The sequence below is a fragment of the Ambystoma mexicanum genome, chromosome 8, assembly GCF_040938575.1.
Source record: "Ambystoma mexicanum isolate Mex_15411 chromosome 8, UKY_AmexF1_1, whole genome shotgun sequence".
In the NCBI taxonomy this organism is placed as follows: Eukaryota; Metazoa; Chordata; class Amphibia; order Caudata; family Ambystomatidae; genus Ambystoma; species Ambystoma mexicanum.
Genome location: NC_090929.1, coordinates 1,375,969,155 through 1,375,985,685, shown reverse-complemented (window position 1 = coordinate 1,375,985,685; position 16,531 = coordinate 1,375,969,155). Strand labels below are relative to the sequence as shown.

At 44.9% G+C, this 16,531-nt stretch overlaps 1 protein-coding gene across 1 annotated transcript in view; it reads right to left on the bottom strand.

Moving 5' to 3' along the window:
- The window catches only part of LOC138473016 (disintegrin and metalloproteinase domain-containing protein 12-like), a 2,040,250-nt gene that overhangs the window by 1,373,168 nt on the left and 650,551 nt on the right, over positions 1 to 16,531 (bottom strand). The window contains exon 6 of the mRNA XM_069611491.1: positions 13,800 to 13,871. Within this exon, the coding sequence (XP_069467592.1) occupies positions 13,800 to 13,871 (72 nt within the window). The remainder of the gene's footprint in view (positions 1 to 13,799; positions 13,872 to 16,531) is intronic.

The following is a 16,531-nucleotide window of genomic DNA, read 5'->3' as shown; positions in this document are numbered from 1 at the left end:
GTATGCCTAATGTTGCCAATACATTGCACTTAGAATAATTATGAAGGGTAGCTATGTATTCATATAGAATAATTTTGAAGGGTAGCCATGTGTTGCACTTAGAAGAATGTTGAAGGTTATTACATTTGGATATAATTCCAGGATAACCAATGTATTGAATTTGAATGTAATTCCAGGTTGACCAAAGCATTGAATTTGGATGTAATTCAGGGGTAGCCAAAGTACTGAATTTAGATGTAGCTCGAGGGTAGCCAACACACTGAATTTGTATATATTTAAGGGTAGCATTTGTATTAAATGTAGAAGAATGTGATACAACTCTCAGAATTCTGCGCAATCACCGTTAAACACAGAACAATTAACAACATACCTCTAATGCAACAAAACAGACCATCACAAGCTACAACAAACTACACACACACACAAACACACACCACACAACACAACACCAAATAAGAAACTAAGCCAACCACACAAACTACATGCACCCCACACACCAAGCACAACACAATAACCACCAAATATCACAAACTAGCACACAGTGAACAGATTTTCCGAACTGAAGCTACCAACAGCACATCACAGTGCTTGCGCTTTTCCCTCTCAATCCCACGAACAATGCACCCCAGGTCCTCCTTCCATTTCAGATCTGCCAGGGCATCAATAAACCATGTAAGTGGCAGCACTGAGTAGTACAAGATAAAATAACATCACATAATATGACATTTTTCAAGGTTCCTTGAGTGGGTGGTCTACAACTGTACCACTAAGTACTTTGACGATAATGGCATTGTATATCCACTTCAATCTGGCGTCCAGAGTAAACACTCCACAAACACTGCACTCATCCATGTTTCCAACTTTCCTGCTGATACTCACCTCTCCAAACTCTCTTCTATACTCATCCTTTTGGACCTCTATGCCACTTTCTACACCGTCAACCACTCCTCTCTCCTCCTCACTCTCCAGGAACCGTGGGATGCATTCAACGGCCCCAAACAGAAGTCCCTTTCACATGAACAGCAGGATTTTAAACACTGAAACAAAAACAGCTTTGCCTTTGTTTTTTTTCCAAGTAAAATTGAAGAGCGATGTAGAAAAGGGGACTACCTGTCATTACCAAAGGAAAAGCAGCATTGTAATTCACAAAAGAAGGAGGAATCAAAAATCCCTTTAACATGGAAAACAGGATTTTTAAACAGTGACACAGAATTGGCTTGCACAGGTGTGTGCAACAAAAAAGAAGTTTAAATGTGAAATGTATTACTGCTCACAGACAAATGTCAGGAAAAGATATGAGGTGCGGGTTGACAAAAAGCAATGCATATTATGCTTCACATACAAAACACCAGTGACATTTGAAAAGCCACTTTGTTTTCATGGAAAAATGTCAGCCCAAGACAAACCCTTTTGCTAGCTGTTGGCAAACTTCACAAGAAAATCTCCCACTCCCAGTCTAGATGTCAAATCTCCCGTCTAATTACCAACTGCAATAAAGTGTCCTGCTAAAGGTGTCGAAATTCAGTGTTCTCCAGACCTGCTGACTCTGAAGGCATTGCCTGCAGAAGTTCCCCTTGGATGGAGCATGACCAATATCTGTGAACATGGGGTCAACAACTTCACAGAGCAAGCTTCCAACACAACAAGACTGATAAAAAAAACTCTGGGTAAGGCTGATCCAGTGAAAACAAATGGCTGGAAGGCAGGAGAATGGCCATTTGTCCCACATGAAGATTAACAATGAATTTAAAAGGACTATTACCATTGAGGCCTTTTTCTCAGCAACCTTAAGGCAGATTTCATGTATGTTCCATTTTTTAGGTAATTTTCAGGTGATTTTTGAGATTTTAAATTCCTCCACCTGCGACTCAGGGAACTGTAATGGCCAGTTAAACTAGTTTTCTGGCTGATCTGAACATGTTCCATGTTCCAAATGTGAGAGTTGCAGGTGCAGAATAAAATTAGGGATATGGGTAATAACTTACATATTCATAACTGTTATGCTTTTTATGGAAATGGCAGAAATGTGCCACATGGCCCTGCTGCATGGTACAGACCTGGTGGTCAGCTTATCTAATTCCCCATGATTAGCTGAATCATAAAATATGTATATTATGGCAGTTGCTAGTAAAAATAATGAAGTTGTGATACATAATTAGTTTTTGCCAAAAATTTGAAAGGAGAAAAAATGGCGAATATGAATGGGAATTGCCATATGTTTCTCCAGACCCCCAATCCAATCTTGACTTGGAGGAGGGTTTGGGAGGAGAGAGAAGGGTAACTGTCCAATAATAGTTGCAGGAATTATTGCAGGGTACTTCCCCAAGATTGTAAAATTGGTGGTGTCTTTGCTGCTATATAAGGGGAACTGCACTAGGAGGAGGGGAGTCACGGGAACACAGAGATAGACAGACAGACAGACATAGAAGGCTGCTGAAACCTACCATCTAACAGCTGTAATAGGTGATTGCTGAGAGTGCATTTGGGGGAGCTGTCTATTTCTAGGAATGCCTGAATGCTGACTGGGTCCTATGGTGGAGAGTGAAGGCCAACTTTGAGAGTGGATTGACTAGACCCCTACCCTATCTTTCCAGATTGTCCTGAGATGCAGGTGGTATTCTGAACTTAAATTTTGATGTAGGTAGAATTGAGCCCTGGGAAACCAAAAGATGGGGGGAGTCTGCTGGCCTTAAATCCTTTCCCTTTATAATGGGCGGTGGGGAAAAAACTGTGTAGATCCTTAGCTTATTTAACTAAAAAGAGTAGTTTAATTAATTCCCTATTTGGCAGAACATTACGGGTGAAGTTTGTTAAAATTTGAAATTAACAAAGATCATTTCCCAGTGTGAGCTGAAAACTATAGCCTATATTTTAATTTGGTAATTGGGTAATCCTTTTTGTCCTGTTGACCCCTACTTCTTCAAGGGGAGGGGTGTCTTTGTTCTTAAATCAGTACCAAATTTGTATCCAGCTTCCCCAACACAGCCCTTTCAGTGGAGGGGGGTCTGAAATCCGAAATTCCCTAAATCATTCACATTTTTCTACCTGACATTCCCAGCACAGACGAAAGTAGGGGGATCTGAAAAACAAACCACTAAATCACCCTGGGTCTCATTCCAAGGCTGGCGCAAAGGGATTACCGGCACCAGTAAGGACACTGGTGCCGGTAATACCTTTGTGCCCTATTCCGTGGTCCCTTTGCGGGTCCTGCTAAGGATGCCTGGTTTTACCAGGCGGCCTTAGCAGGAGCCGCAAAGGGTCCAGGGAGCAAATAACGGTACCGCAAATTGCGGTACCGTTATTTGCACCTTCCCCATTCCCATTGAGCCGTATGGGGGCTCAAATGGGAATGGGGAATGGTATTTTCAATGGGAACTTACCGGTCCCGCAAAGGGCCGACTAGACCGGTAAATCCCCATTGAATGAGGGCGGACACAGTACCGTTATTGGAGGCAGCCATGGCGCTATTAGCGCCATGGCTGCCTCCAATCTCAGAATGAGGCCCCTTGTCTTTAGTCAAGAAGTAGGGCTAAAGAAAGGAATCAGTTAAATAGTTTGTTGCATGGCACCTTGAGTGGGGAGGGAAGGAACTCCACATGTTGAGGGTGGTCTTTCAATAACCCATTACAGAACCATTTTGTAAATCTGCTCCCACCTGGATCACTTTGTACCAAGAACGCTGATCCTTTGAAATGTCTTGGAATATGCCGACCTCTGACCCTACCCCTTTTCCTGTCAGCATCTCCCAAGGATCTGTCCTTTGACCTCTGCTCTTCACCCTCTATACCTCTGTCATAGGAAGACTTATTTTGTCTTTTGGCTTTCACTGTTACCTTTTTTCTGATGACACTCAAATATTTGTTTTCTTTCCCTCCTTCACTCGATCCATCTCAGAATGGATTATGAATTGTCTCACTGCAATTCATAAGTGGATGGCTCTCTGCTGTCTCATTCTGAACTCAGAAGTCATCTTTCTCCCAGGTTCCAAAGCCATACCTCTCCTATCTCCTTCCCACCTGACATTCTTAATAAGTCCTCTTTGATAGCCATTTCGGAGTTTAACAAGACATCACTACCACTGCTTCTGCTGCTAGTATTAATGTTCTCAACATTTGGAAAATACATCCTTTTCTAGTAACCACTATACAAAAACTCTAATCTGCACCCTTGTGAGCAGCAAGCCTGACTACTGCTCAAGCCTACTCCATGGCCTTCTTCTGTACACTTTGCTCCCTCAAAGACAAAGGGCCTCATTATAAGTGAGCCGGTCTAGAAATAAGGTGCCGTTAACAATGTTACTGGCACCTTTTCCGGACCGGCTCACTTTGAGTCTGCCAGTAGGGTCTGTGAACTACCTGCAGGTCTGACGTGCCGGTAGTTCTGGGCCCTACCGGAAGATTTTTTTCACTGAAGGCCCAGCACTGTTAATAACGGTGCCAGTGCTTTTGGGTTACCATTCCTGTGGAGTTATACACGTGAATGGGAACTTACCATTCCTCTGCTGCCTGTGATATCCCGGTAGTACTGGGATGTCAGGTGGCAGAAACAGGCATATGAGGTTGCGGGAGGCCGCTGGTAGCACCAGCGGTCTACAGGAAACCTAGATATGAGGGCCAAGTCCTCAACTTTGGTAATCGCACCCTCTGCAACCGACTCAGATCCACCCCTACTTCTACCTATGGAAAACATGCTGGTTGGCTCTCCATGCACAACTGCTCCCTTATCAAATTCCTTCCCCTAGTCCACAAAGCTATTAATAGTCTTGCTCCTCGGTGTCATGAGGACAGGACGATGGAAGTGTTGGACACGGTGGAAGCGCCATTAATACACCCTTCACGGCACCCTGTGCAGCGTTCTAGCTGTTACGTTCTGTGCTCTTCATATTGAGGTTAGCCACGCCCCTTCCTTGCGTTGCAACTGTTTCCTGCTCTTCGCTACACTGGTGCCTTTGGTTCCCGTGCCCTCTGTGTATTTACCTCCCGACTGGAATTCTCTCTTCCATAGCGTCCTTGTTCCTGAGCCTTATTTTTCCGCCTTTAGCGGTACTACTCTTGGCATCTTTTCTTTCTTTCTGTTTATTTCCTCTGTTTCTCTGCCTCCGCTCGGCTTTTCACTTTCAGGTGACTCCGCCTCCTTTTTTCTGCATTTTCGGACTGCTGTTCCTCCGGAGCTTCGTTATTTTCACCCTGCCATTTTTACAGCTCCTTCGAGCCTCTGGCTCTTCCATTTGCATTCCTCTCCGAGTTTCTTTTTGATTCTACTTACTTTCTCTCCTCGTAAACATTTGGGTGAGTTCATCTGGATTCTGCCTTTCCTTTTTTTTTTCCTATACTTATGGTCCTCTTCTCTGGTGCTATTCATTCTTGTCTTTGCTGCATCACGTCTAGTGTCACGGCTTCTGTTTTTTAGTTTCTTTGGTCTTTCTCCAGTTTTCCATTACACCCTACCTGTCGCCGATCCTTTATTGGATGGATGAAAGAACTTGGTTTCCCGGCCTTCTTCTGTCGGATACTGAAGCTGGATCTGTTACCTGGGACTTACCGGATCCCCTGCTGCGGATCCTCTTGTCCTTATTTCCTCGTGGCGCTTACTCTAGCGCGCCTCAGTGACTGTTTTCTTCCCGGAACTGAAAGATCTTTGGACATCCATCCAGCCCTGCGCACATTCAGATAATTCAGGGGTTTTTTCTGCCACTGGCTTTTTCCCCTCAACAGGCTGTGCAGGGAATCCTCCGCCTTGGTTGCTGTCTGCCTTCTTACACAACCACTGTGGCGAGTTCCCGGAACAGACCGTATCTCTTCTCTAAAAAAAAGACTCCGGACCGGACTACGCCATCTGCTGAGGCTGAAATATCTTCCTGCGAATCAGACACCGAATCACAGGTGAGCCCCACTATTGACAGATTGCAACGCCCAGTTATGGCCACAGCAGAACAGGTCCAGGAGTTGATAAATGCAGTACAGAGCCTCTCCCTGGAGATGCAGGGAGTGAAGGCGGAAAATGCAGTGCTCCGACAGATGATTACCACCAGAGATGCCCATCTGTCCGACCTACCGCCTTTTTCTCTTGCGGTTGGGAAATTTGATGGAGCACCAAAGAAGGTTAAGGAGTTTTTGGATGCCTGCCTGGTCTATTTTACTTTCCGGCAAACTACATATGCCTCAGACCGCACTCGAGTGGGATTTCACATATCGAACATGATTGGGAATGCCCTAGCATGGGCTACTCCGTTGTTCACATCCAACAATCTGGTCCTACAAGATTATAAGGCCTTCACTAACTTGTTACGACAGTCTTTTGAACGCCAGGAGATCGGCTTCTTGGCGGGTGAAGCAATGTTTGATATCAAGCAAGGATCTACGGACCTAATGTCCTATATCTCAGCGTTTAAGAGACTGGCAGCTGAAGTGGGTTGGCCCGAGACCGTGCAATACACTGCATTCAGAAGAGGTCTACATGAAGATCTAAAAGACGAGTTGGCAAGGGTTCCTAGACCTGCTACGCTAACTGAATTATTCTCTCTGGTTCTTCAAATCGACTATCGTATTATGTAACGAAAGACAGAAAAAAGGAAGGGTTAATCCCAGATATCCCCAGTTCCTGGACCCCCATCCTCGACACCTCAAACATCCCACCGGGGAGGGGAAGAACCAATGCAAATCAGCACGGCCAGGGGTCCCCTTTCCTCCGTGGAAAGAAGCAGAAGAAAAGAAAGAGGCCTTTGCATGTATTGTGCATCAGACGCCCACCTTCTTAGGGACTGCCTAGAAGTACCCCCACGGCGTCGGGGAAACGTCGGACCCCGGTTTTAGAAGGAGCCACTTACCGGGGTGTAGTGGAAGGCTCACCTTGTGCTCAAACTTCAGGAGAAGATCCACATCTTATGGTTTTACAACTCACTCTGCAGTGGAAAGATCAATCTAAGAAAAAGGCCCTAGCCCTCATTGACAGCGGAGCAGCTGGTAATTTCCTCGACGTAAACTGGGCCACACAAGAAGGCATCTGCCTAGTGAATAAAGAGGAGAAACAAAAGGTGGAAGGAGTGGACGGACGCCCCTTGAGTTCTGGACCCATTGTGCAAGCAGCGACCAACATCCAAGTATGTATTTCACATCACAAGGAAACCCTCGAATTCGACGTTATAAGAGCAGCACATTTTCCTGTAATTCTAGGGATCCCTTGGCTACGCAGACACAATCCAACGATAAACTGGTCCCTCAACACCATAAAATTTGATTCTGAGTTTTGTGTCCAACATTGTTGTCTCCATAATCAAACAGAAAGAGTTGCTGTCTCGTGCCCTTCGGTGGCTTCTGAATCTCTTCAGGTCCATCATATCCATTCAGTATTTCAGGAGTATGCTGACGTATTTGAAGACCGATTACCTAAGGATGTACCCCCGCACCGTCCTGAAGACTGTGTCATTGACCTGATTCCGGAGACTTCGGTCCCCTTTGGGCACATGTTCTCCTTGACCATACCCGAAAAGCAAGCTCTAAGAACCTATTTAGATCAAAACCTACAAAACGGATTGATCCGGCCTTCTAAATCCCCAGCTGGGGCTTCTTTATTTTTTATTGCCAAGAAGGATACTAGTGAGCTGCGCCCTTGCATCGATATAGAGGACTAAACAAGATCACTGTGAGAGATCGCTACCCAATGCCTTTGATCAAGGACATACTGGAAGCAGTCGAAGGGGCACGCCTGTTTAGTAAACTTGACCTAAGAGGCGCCTTTCACCTCTTAAGGGTAAAGAAAGGGGACGAATGGAAGACGGCTTTCCGTACTCCTTTTGGACTGTTTGAATACAGAGTTATGCCGTTTGGTCTAGTCAATGCCCCGGCAGCCTTGCAGAGGTTTATGGACCATCTATTTGGTGACTTATTGTTTGTTTCAGTAATTGTTTACTTGGACGACATTTTAGTTTTTTCTCGTCATCCTCATCAACATCAGGAACATCTTACCGAGGTTATGAAGAGATTGAGGCGCCATCAACTCTTCGCAAAACCTGAAAAATGTCTTATTGCTGTGTCTTCTGTACCCTATTTAGGATTTATCCTATCTGAACAAGGCATTGAAATGGATCAGAAGAAGGTCACGGCTATTCTCGAATGGCCCTCTCCTTCCACTGTAAAAGAAGTACAAGCCTTCTTGGGTCTCTCCAACTTTTATAGAAGGTTCATTCTCAACTTCTCTGAACAAGTACTCCCCATCACTACTCTTCTAAAAAAAGACGTTCCCTTCAGTTGGAATCACACTGCGGAACAAGCGTTTCAAGGATTGAAGAAAGCCTTTTGTTCCGCACCCATTCTAAAACAACCTGATCAAAGAATACCCTTCATTGTTGAAACGGACGCTTCAGCGGGGGCTTTGGGGGCAGTACTCAAACAAGAGCATAACGGGGTGGAACACCCCATTGCCTACCTCTCACGCACACTAAACCCCAGTGAGTACAATTACTCAGTAATTGAAAAAGAGCTGCTGGCCATTAAAAAGGCATGCTCGGAATGGAGACATCTGCTTCAAGGGTCAAGACACCCATTTGAAATTCGTACAGACCATAGCAATCTTAAGGTATTACAACAAATGGAGTGCAGGAACTCCAGACAAGCCCGATGGGCTTATTTCTTTGCTCAATATGATTTTTACATTACCTACCTTCTGGGTAGCAAGAACATATTGGCAGACTGCTTATCTAGGAGTCCTTCTTCTTTCGCCAGTCCACCTTTTAAGGGAGAAGAAATGTTCCCAGAAGTCCGATTTGTCCATTCAATTTCAAAGTTTCTTCAGAAAGTAAAAGAAGCCTCGGTAGAGGCTCTCAAGCCTCTTCCCAGATGTGTAAGAAACAAACTAACCAAGAAAGAAGGAATGTGGTTCCATCAAGGAAGACTCTTTGTACCCAATGCGAAAATACAAGAACGAGTCCTTCATTGGGGTCACCATTCTCGGATCGCAGGGCACAAGGGCTTCGCTGCCACATCAGACCTGATCCGACGGATGTTTTGGTGGCCATCCACGCTCTCTGACATCAAACAATTTGTTAGTTCTTGTCCTATCTGTGCCAGAAATAAGACAATCCTTTCCAAACCGGCAGGGCTACTACTACAACCCAGACTACCAACTACTCCGTGGTCACATGTCTCCACAGATTTTGTAACTGATCTTCCGTTATCACAAGGATACACTGCAATCATGGTTACTGTTGACAGCTTCAGCAAGATGGGTCATTTCACCCCTCTGAAGGGAGTACCTTCGGCTCCGGAGATGGCACAGGTGTTTCTCAGAGACATAATTAAACTCCATGGTATTCCAACTACCATCCTATCTGACCGAGGCTCACAATTCACTTCAACATTCTGGAAGACATTATGTGACCTACTAGGGATTGAAAGAGCTCTCACCTCTGGATACCATCCCCAGTCAAATGGACAGACAGAGCAACTCAATGCCACCATGGAGCAGTACCTCTGTTGCTTTGTCAATGATCAACAAGACGACTGGGTGTCACTCCTCCCCTTGGCCGAATTCTCTTATAATAATACAGTACACTCAGCCATCAAGATGTCACCCTTCTTCTGCATTTATGGGCAACATCCCCAATCCTTTCCGCTGGATAAGATCCAACCTTCAAACCTACCAACGGTGGATTCTCTGTTGGAAAACATACACAAGACCCAAAAGATGGCTGTTAGTAATCTACAAGAAAGTCGAGCCCGATATAAACACAAGGGCGACCTACACCGCACCCAAGATCCTAACTGGCAAGTCGGAGATAAGGTCTGGCTCTCTACCAAGTACCTACCCAGATGGACTCATCCATCAAAATTGGCCCCCAAATATCTAGGTCCATATTCTATCACTGCTCGGATTAATCCAGTGGCTTTTCGGCTAAAACTTCCTTATCAACTCAGCCGAATCCATCCAGTATTTCACTCTTCCTTGTTGAAGTCGTTTATCCCTGATCTTCACCACCGGAAGAAAAGGTTCCAGATAAAGAGCAGGGAACCTGACTCAGAAGTCTATGAAGTAGACAAGATCCTGGACTTCAGGTATTACAGAGGCAGACTTCAGTACTTGTTCCGGTGGAAAGGATACTCTCAGGCTGAAGATTCCTGGGAACCTGTGACCAGTATTTCAGCTCCCAGATGTGTACGGCAGTTTCATGTCCTTCATCCCGGTAAACCCGGGGTAGGTACCCCTGGAAGGGGGCATACTGTCATGAGGACAGGACGGTGGAAGTGTTGGACACGGTGGAAGCGCCATTAATACACCCTTCACGGCGCCCTGTGCAGCGTTCTAGCTGTTACGTTCTGTGCTCTTCATATTGAGGTTAGCCACGCCCCCTCCTTGCGTTGCAACTGTTTCCTGTTCTTCGCTACACTGGTGCCTTTGGTTCCCGTGCCCTCTGTGTATTTACCTCCAGACTGGAATTCTCTCTTACATAGCGTCCTTGTTCCTGAGCCTTATTTTTCCGCCTTTAGCAGTACTACTCTCGGCATCTTTTCTTTCTTTCTGTTTATTTCCTCCGTTTCTCTGCCTCTGCTCGGCTTTTCACTTTCAGGTGACTCCGCCTCCTTTTTTCTGCATTTTCGGACTGCTGTTCCTCCGGGGCTTCGTTATTTTCACCCTGCCATTTTTACAGCTCCTTCGAGCCTCTGGCTCTTCCATTTGCATTCCTCTCCGAGTTTCATTTTGATTCTACTTACTTTCTCTCCTCGTAAACATTTGGGTGAGTTCATCTGGATTCTGCCTTTCCTTTTTTTTTTCCTATACTTATGGTCCTCTTCTCTGGTGCTATTCATTCTTGTCTTTGCTGCATCACGTCTAGTGTCACGGCTTCTGTTTTTTGGTTTCTTTGGTCTTTCTCCAGTTTTCCATTACACCATACCTGCCGCCGATCCTTTATTGGATGGATGAAAGAACTTGGTTTCCCGGTCTTCTTCTGTCGGATACTGAAGCTGGATCTGTTACCTGGGACTTACCGGATCCCCTGCTGCGGACCCTCTTGTCCTTATTTCCTGGTGGCGCTTACTCTAGCGCGCCTCAGTGACTGTTTTCTTCCCGGAACTGAAAGATCTTTGGACGTCCATCCAGCCCTGTGCACATTCAAATAATTCAGGGGTTTTTTCTGCCACTGGCTTTTTCCCCTCAACAGGCTGTGCAGGGAATCCTCCACCTTAGTTGCTGTCTGCCTTCTTACACAACCACTGTGGCGAGTTCCCGGAACAGACCGTATCTCTTCTCTAAAAAAAAGACTCCGGACCGGACTACGCCATCTGCTGAGGCTGAAATATCTTCCTGCGAATCAGACACCGAATCACAGGTGAGCCCCACTATTGACACTCGGTACCTATCTGATTGTATCTCAGTTCCCTCCAATCCTCCTAAGCACTCAACCTCACCGTTCCATAACCTCCCTGTGCCTCATCTCACTTCCGCTCTTTCTCCCTACTCACCTCGCTTTACTGTCACCCACTGCCATTCACAATCAAAGTCAGCTAAACCGTGGACCCCTTTAAAGCTCAGCTTAAACTTCACTTAACTGCTAAAGAGGGAGATGCCTTTAACACACTGCCCCAACTGACCCTACCATTCCCTCCTTTGACGTTTAATATCATTTTGAATACGTATATAGTACTGCTCTTTAGTTTGAAGCCCTTGCCCCCTTAGCTTAATGTAATTTTTGTAAGTCACCTATTATTTTTTATATATTTTACTCTGTTTGTTATGTTTTCTCATCGTTATGCTATTGTAAAGGTACCTTTCCTGGGAATGCCTCAGCCACCTGTAAATATGTTATTGTTGGAACATTTTGATGAAAATTGACATCTCGGTTCTTCAAAATAAGCACAATAAAATGCAAACACCTGGACATGAGGAAGGACTCATCTAAACTTTTCACTGAACTGGTCAGCAGAGACTTTCAGGGGTACCATGGAGGAAGAGGAGCAAGTAAGGCCAGACAATGGAGCATTGCAATATTTCAACGCTGGAGCAAGATAAGGTAAATCAATTCTTGCAAGGGGTGAGGTGAGAAGTGGGTTTAAGAGAGAGAATAGGGGCACAGTAAAACAAAAAAACAGGTAAGAAAAAAATGTATCACATGTGAGAATGGGCAAAGGGGCCCCCGGAAGAGGTGTGGAGGAGCAGCCTGGGGGATACAAGCAAAAAAATAAACAAGCATTGGCAATGCCAACAGTTTGGGCTTTTGTGTAGGCATGGGAATTTCACTTGCCAGGCACAGCCGTAGTGGTATTATTGGGCCACTGATGGTCATAAAATGGTGTGGTTACCTGGGCATCTGATATCAGTGCCTGGCAAATTCCTAATAATTATGCACAGGCCCAAGCTGTTGGCTTTACCAATGTTTGTTTTTAACAGGACTTTAGTGAAGGACCCACAGAGTGCTTATATATCGAGTGGCTGAAGGCAAGCTGGTTAAGACATTTTTATTACACCAGTATTATTTTACAACTCCAATTAAGTCATTAACTTGCAGAAGACTGCTTTGAAACACTACAAGGCACTACACTGACAGGCACTTTAAGTCCAAAGTTCAATGGTAAGGCTGGATTAAAGTGAGCTCAAAGAGTTCCCATGACTAGGTGTTTTGGGCGGGGAGGGCAAGGAACTGGGTGGGAATGGCCCATAGGGATTAGCAATGCCCTGGGCAGTCAGTGGGTGGGCACAGTCAATGGGTGGGCAAATAACCAAACAACACATATACGCTGTGTGTCCCTCCTCATATGCCATTTCTCCCTATCAGTAATAGTTTAGGCTTATTTGTGGCATAAGTGACACCTAATAGCCCAAGCCAATGAATTTGAAAGGAAGCCAAGGGCCTACCACCCTGCTCGTCAACCTTATTATCAACCGTCCTCAGTGTTGCCTTCTCATCCATACAATTTATAATGGTGTGAAAAGTCTTTGCTCTGAGGTAGCATGCAGTGGAGCCCACTATATATAAGGGTTTGCTGAGAGCCACATTAAACCTGGAACTCACACTGTGGGATACCAGCTGGTTCTCTGCTGAAAGATATGAACAGACCCTTTAAAGCACTAGTCAAGGAAGCCACTGCTGTCATCAGCAGTTTCTTTGGAGTTGGAAGTAATGGTTTGCGAACGTTTTATTAGGCTAATGAAAAATGTGGTCCTACTTTTAAGGTTAGTAATGTGGGTGGGTGCCTCATTGCAAGAGTGATTCTTATTGGTCCCCGTTTAGGTTCGAAATCCTTCCAAACTTAGCCAGAGATGCCTCTAAATACTGAATGCTATGGACCACTATATTTTATGACATACATGGTGACCTGAATCCGTTCTAGAATGAAAGCTGCTTTCATTGCCAGCTCCCCGACAGCAATCCCAGGAAGAGACAGAGCTTTTGCTTTGTTGTTTGAGTGTGGAGTGTCGCCTGCTTCTGGAGACCACATGTCTAGAAGCCCTGAAAAGCAGCCGTGGGTAGTTGTAGTTCTCTGTTGCTTTCAAGGGTGAGGGAAGGTAGCATTCACATTCAACATATCGTGATATCTCCTGGAGACCAGCAGAATACCTGCATCACTCGCTAGGCGGCTTTGTATGCTTCTTTTCCCTCTCACAGTTTTTCTTTCCTCTTGGAGCATTTACATCATTATCTAAGTTCTCCCCTGTGAGAATACGCGGCACATTGTTAATAGACCTGTCAGCATGCCTATGGTTTGCTGATGGATCCGCTATTGTTCTGCTAAGTACATTTTTCAATATGCATAGCTAATGTTTTCAGAAGAAATACCATGCAATTGCATGACAAAGAAAGGACTCACCTTGTCAACATAGTTAGCAATCTCTATAAGTCTCTTTGTAACCTTCTCAATATCTCGTCCTTGTCTCTGAAACTGTCAACAGAAAATAAAGATGTCATTATCAGTGTTTGGGACATACTCGCTCTCACATGAACATTCTCTGCAATAGGGCCTAGAGGGAAGCACATTCGACATATAACTACTATAGTTACTATAGTTTAGAAGGAAGCATGGGCGGTCCTGACTGATCTTCAACTATTCCACTGCTGGGAGCTTTGCACACCCCTTTCCCAGGGATAAATCACGGAGAAAGCGGGGGGGGGGAGGGGGCGTTTGCACAGAGCTAGAGTCAGTCCATACGGGCAATAACGATATTTCTGTACACCCAAAACAAAATGACAGCACTAAAACATTACTTTTATACACAAACGGACATGCATCGTAAAGGTATTACAGCTAGATTAGGCTGGACAGATCAAACGGTTAAATATTAAATATTGCTTCTGATATTAATGCGTTACAAGATAGTGGTCAAACTTGCATACCTCCTAATGGCTACACGTATATTGATACGGGTGTCCATGGTACACACCCTGCAGGAAGGAGAGTCCAAAGTGTTGCAGGATTTCAGTTTTACCATCAACACGTTTTGCTTAGGGTGGCCACACGTCACATGGCTATATTTTTCATTAAGGCTGTCCTCAGTCCCTTGTCTGTTTCATGCTTATTAGGAAGGAAATGGAACAGAGCTGAGATATTCATGGCCTATTGTTCTGACTTAATGGGCTTTATTACGAGTTTGGCTGTGCAATATATTTTTGGAGGCAATTCCATTACAGACATTGGGGGTCATTACGAGTTTGGAGGCAGCCGTGGTGCTATTAGCACCACGGCTGCCTCCAAAGTCGGGTCCGGGTTCTCTGAATGAGGACTTACTGGGTCATTCCAACCTTGGAGGACCTGGTAAGTCTCCATTCAAAATACCCTTCCCCATTCCCATTCGAGCCCCCATAGGGCACAATGGGAATGGGGAGGGAGCTAATAACGGGCCCGTACATTACGGGTCCGTTATTAGCTCCCTGCTCCCTTAGCGGCTCCCGCTAAGGACGGCTGGTTTTACTAGCCGGCCTTAGTGGGACCCGCTAAGGGACATTGGAATGCGGCGGTAAGGGGTTAACGGCACCAGCATCCTTACTGGTGCCATTAACCCCTTACTGCCGTACTCGTAATGACCCCCATTTTCTTTTTGGGTGGTAGTTACTGCCAATTGTACTGCATGGCTGAATTCCGCGATGGGAGGGTAAGTGGAGGATTTACCCCAGCAGTTTTTCTGGAGGTAAGTCCTCCACTTCACCTCTGATAAATGGCGGATGTAGTGTGGAAGAATTGCTGCTCAGAATAAATCCACCAAAACCCCTGTCGAGTCCAGAAATGGGGAGCAACACCACCTTACCGCAAACCGTAATCTGGCAATAACTCCACCAGACGAGTAGCGCTAATGGTAAATGCGTTCGGTAGTAATTCCAACATAATGAGGCCCAATTTAAAATCAAATCTCAACACTATTTTTTGTAAGTATGTAGGTGAAAAGCCACTGCCCAGAAAGTGGGAATGAACTATATATATATATTTTTTTTAAAGTGAATTTAGTATGCAAAACACTTGGCTCAGTCTCACGCTGGGCCGCACACCTATTTTAGGGCCCTCAAGAAAGATCCTACTTTTCTGACCAGTGGCAGACCGCAGAACTATAAAACGGAGAGTAGGAATCTGAGTGTTATGATAGAACAATATTGTATTTTACCCCTACATTAGCATTCGTAGACCAGATATACATTAAAGGGTTAAACCAGCTTAAAGTTCAATTGTCTACTGGTTTCCTGATGGAATATGATTAGCACTAATAAGAATAATATTTTGTAATCTATACAGCACTTTCACCAAAGTACCTTACATAGAACATTTACATGCACAATTATTATTACCCTACTAAAATTTGTACTTTTTTGATTGAACTCAGGTGGATGAAATGCTGAGTTAGCCTTGGCGAAAGTCAAACCTGCGACGTGCATGTCACATACAGATCTCAGCAGCGAGCAGTTAACTCACTGAGTTATTTCAGTGATCCCCGTAATCCTTTACAAACATAAAAACTGTGGTGCTTATATGCCGAGATGTTGGACACGGTGGCTGGCTAATGCCCTCCGGAGACAGGAGGTGGCAACTATAAAAGTGGATGGGTAATTGTTGATAAGGTGACCATTCAAGGGTGGCAATCAGCATAATTGAGTCTGAGTAGTACGAGTTCTCTGCTGAACTTCAGCATGGTTTGGAAATGGGGCAAAGCCATTCTTTGAAAATATGAATTGTCCAGAAGCCCAGGGCTCTAGTTTATAGGTAGGGCTTAGGTATACGATTGGGCGCCATGATTCTCCATGCATTCTGTGGCTTATGATAAAAGATGCAGATCAAAGGGCAGCAGTGTCAGGCTAGAGTTGTTTTGGTAATGTGCCTCTTAAGAATGCCTGAATCGCCACTTCTTCCCCGTGGCAGATTCAACATCCTGTCCTTATGAAGAGGGGGAAAGATGGGTAACTGGGCCATATTAGAGTTACTTTGCACCAGCACAAATGTAATTTTGCACAGTTCTAGCACTAGGCCCCATTAAAAAAAAAAATCCTTCACTGCATATTTTCACCAGGGTCATGTTTACTCTAATACTTATAGGGAACAGTATTAGCACTACGACAAAC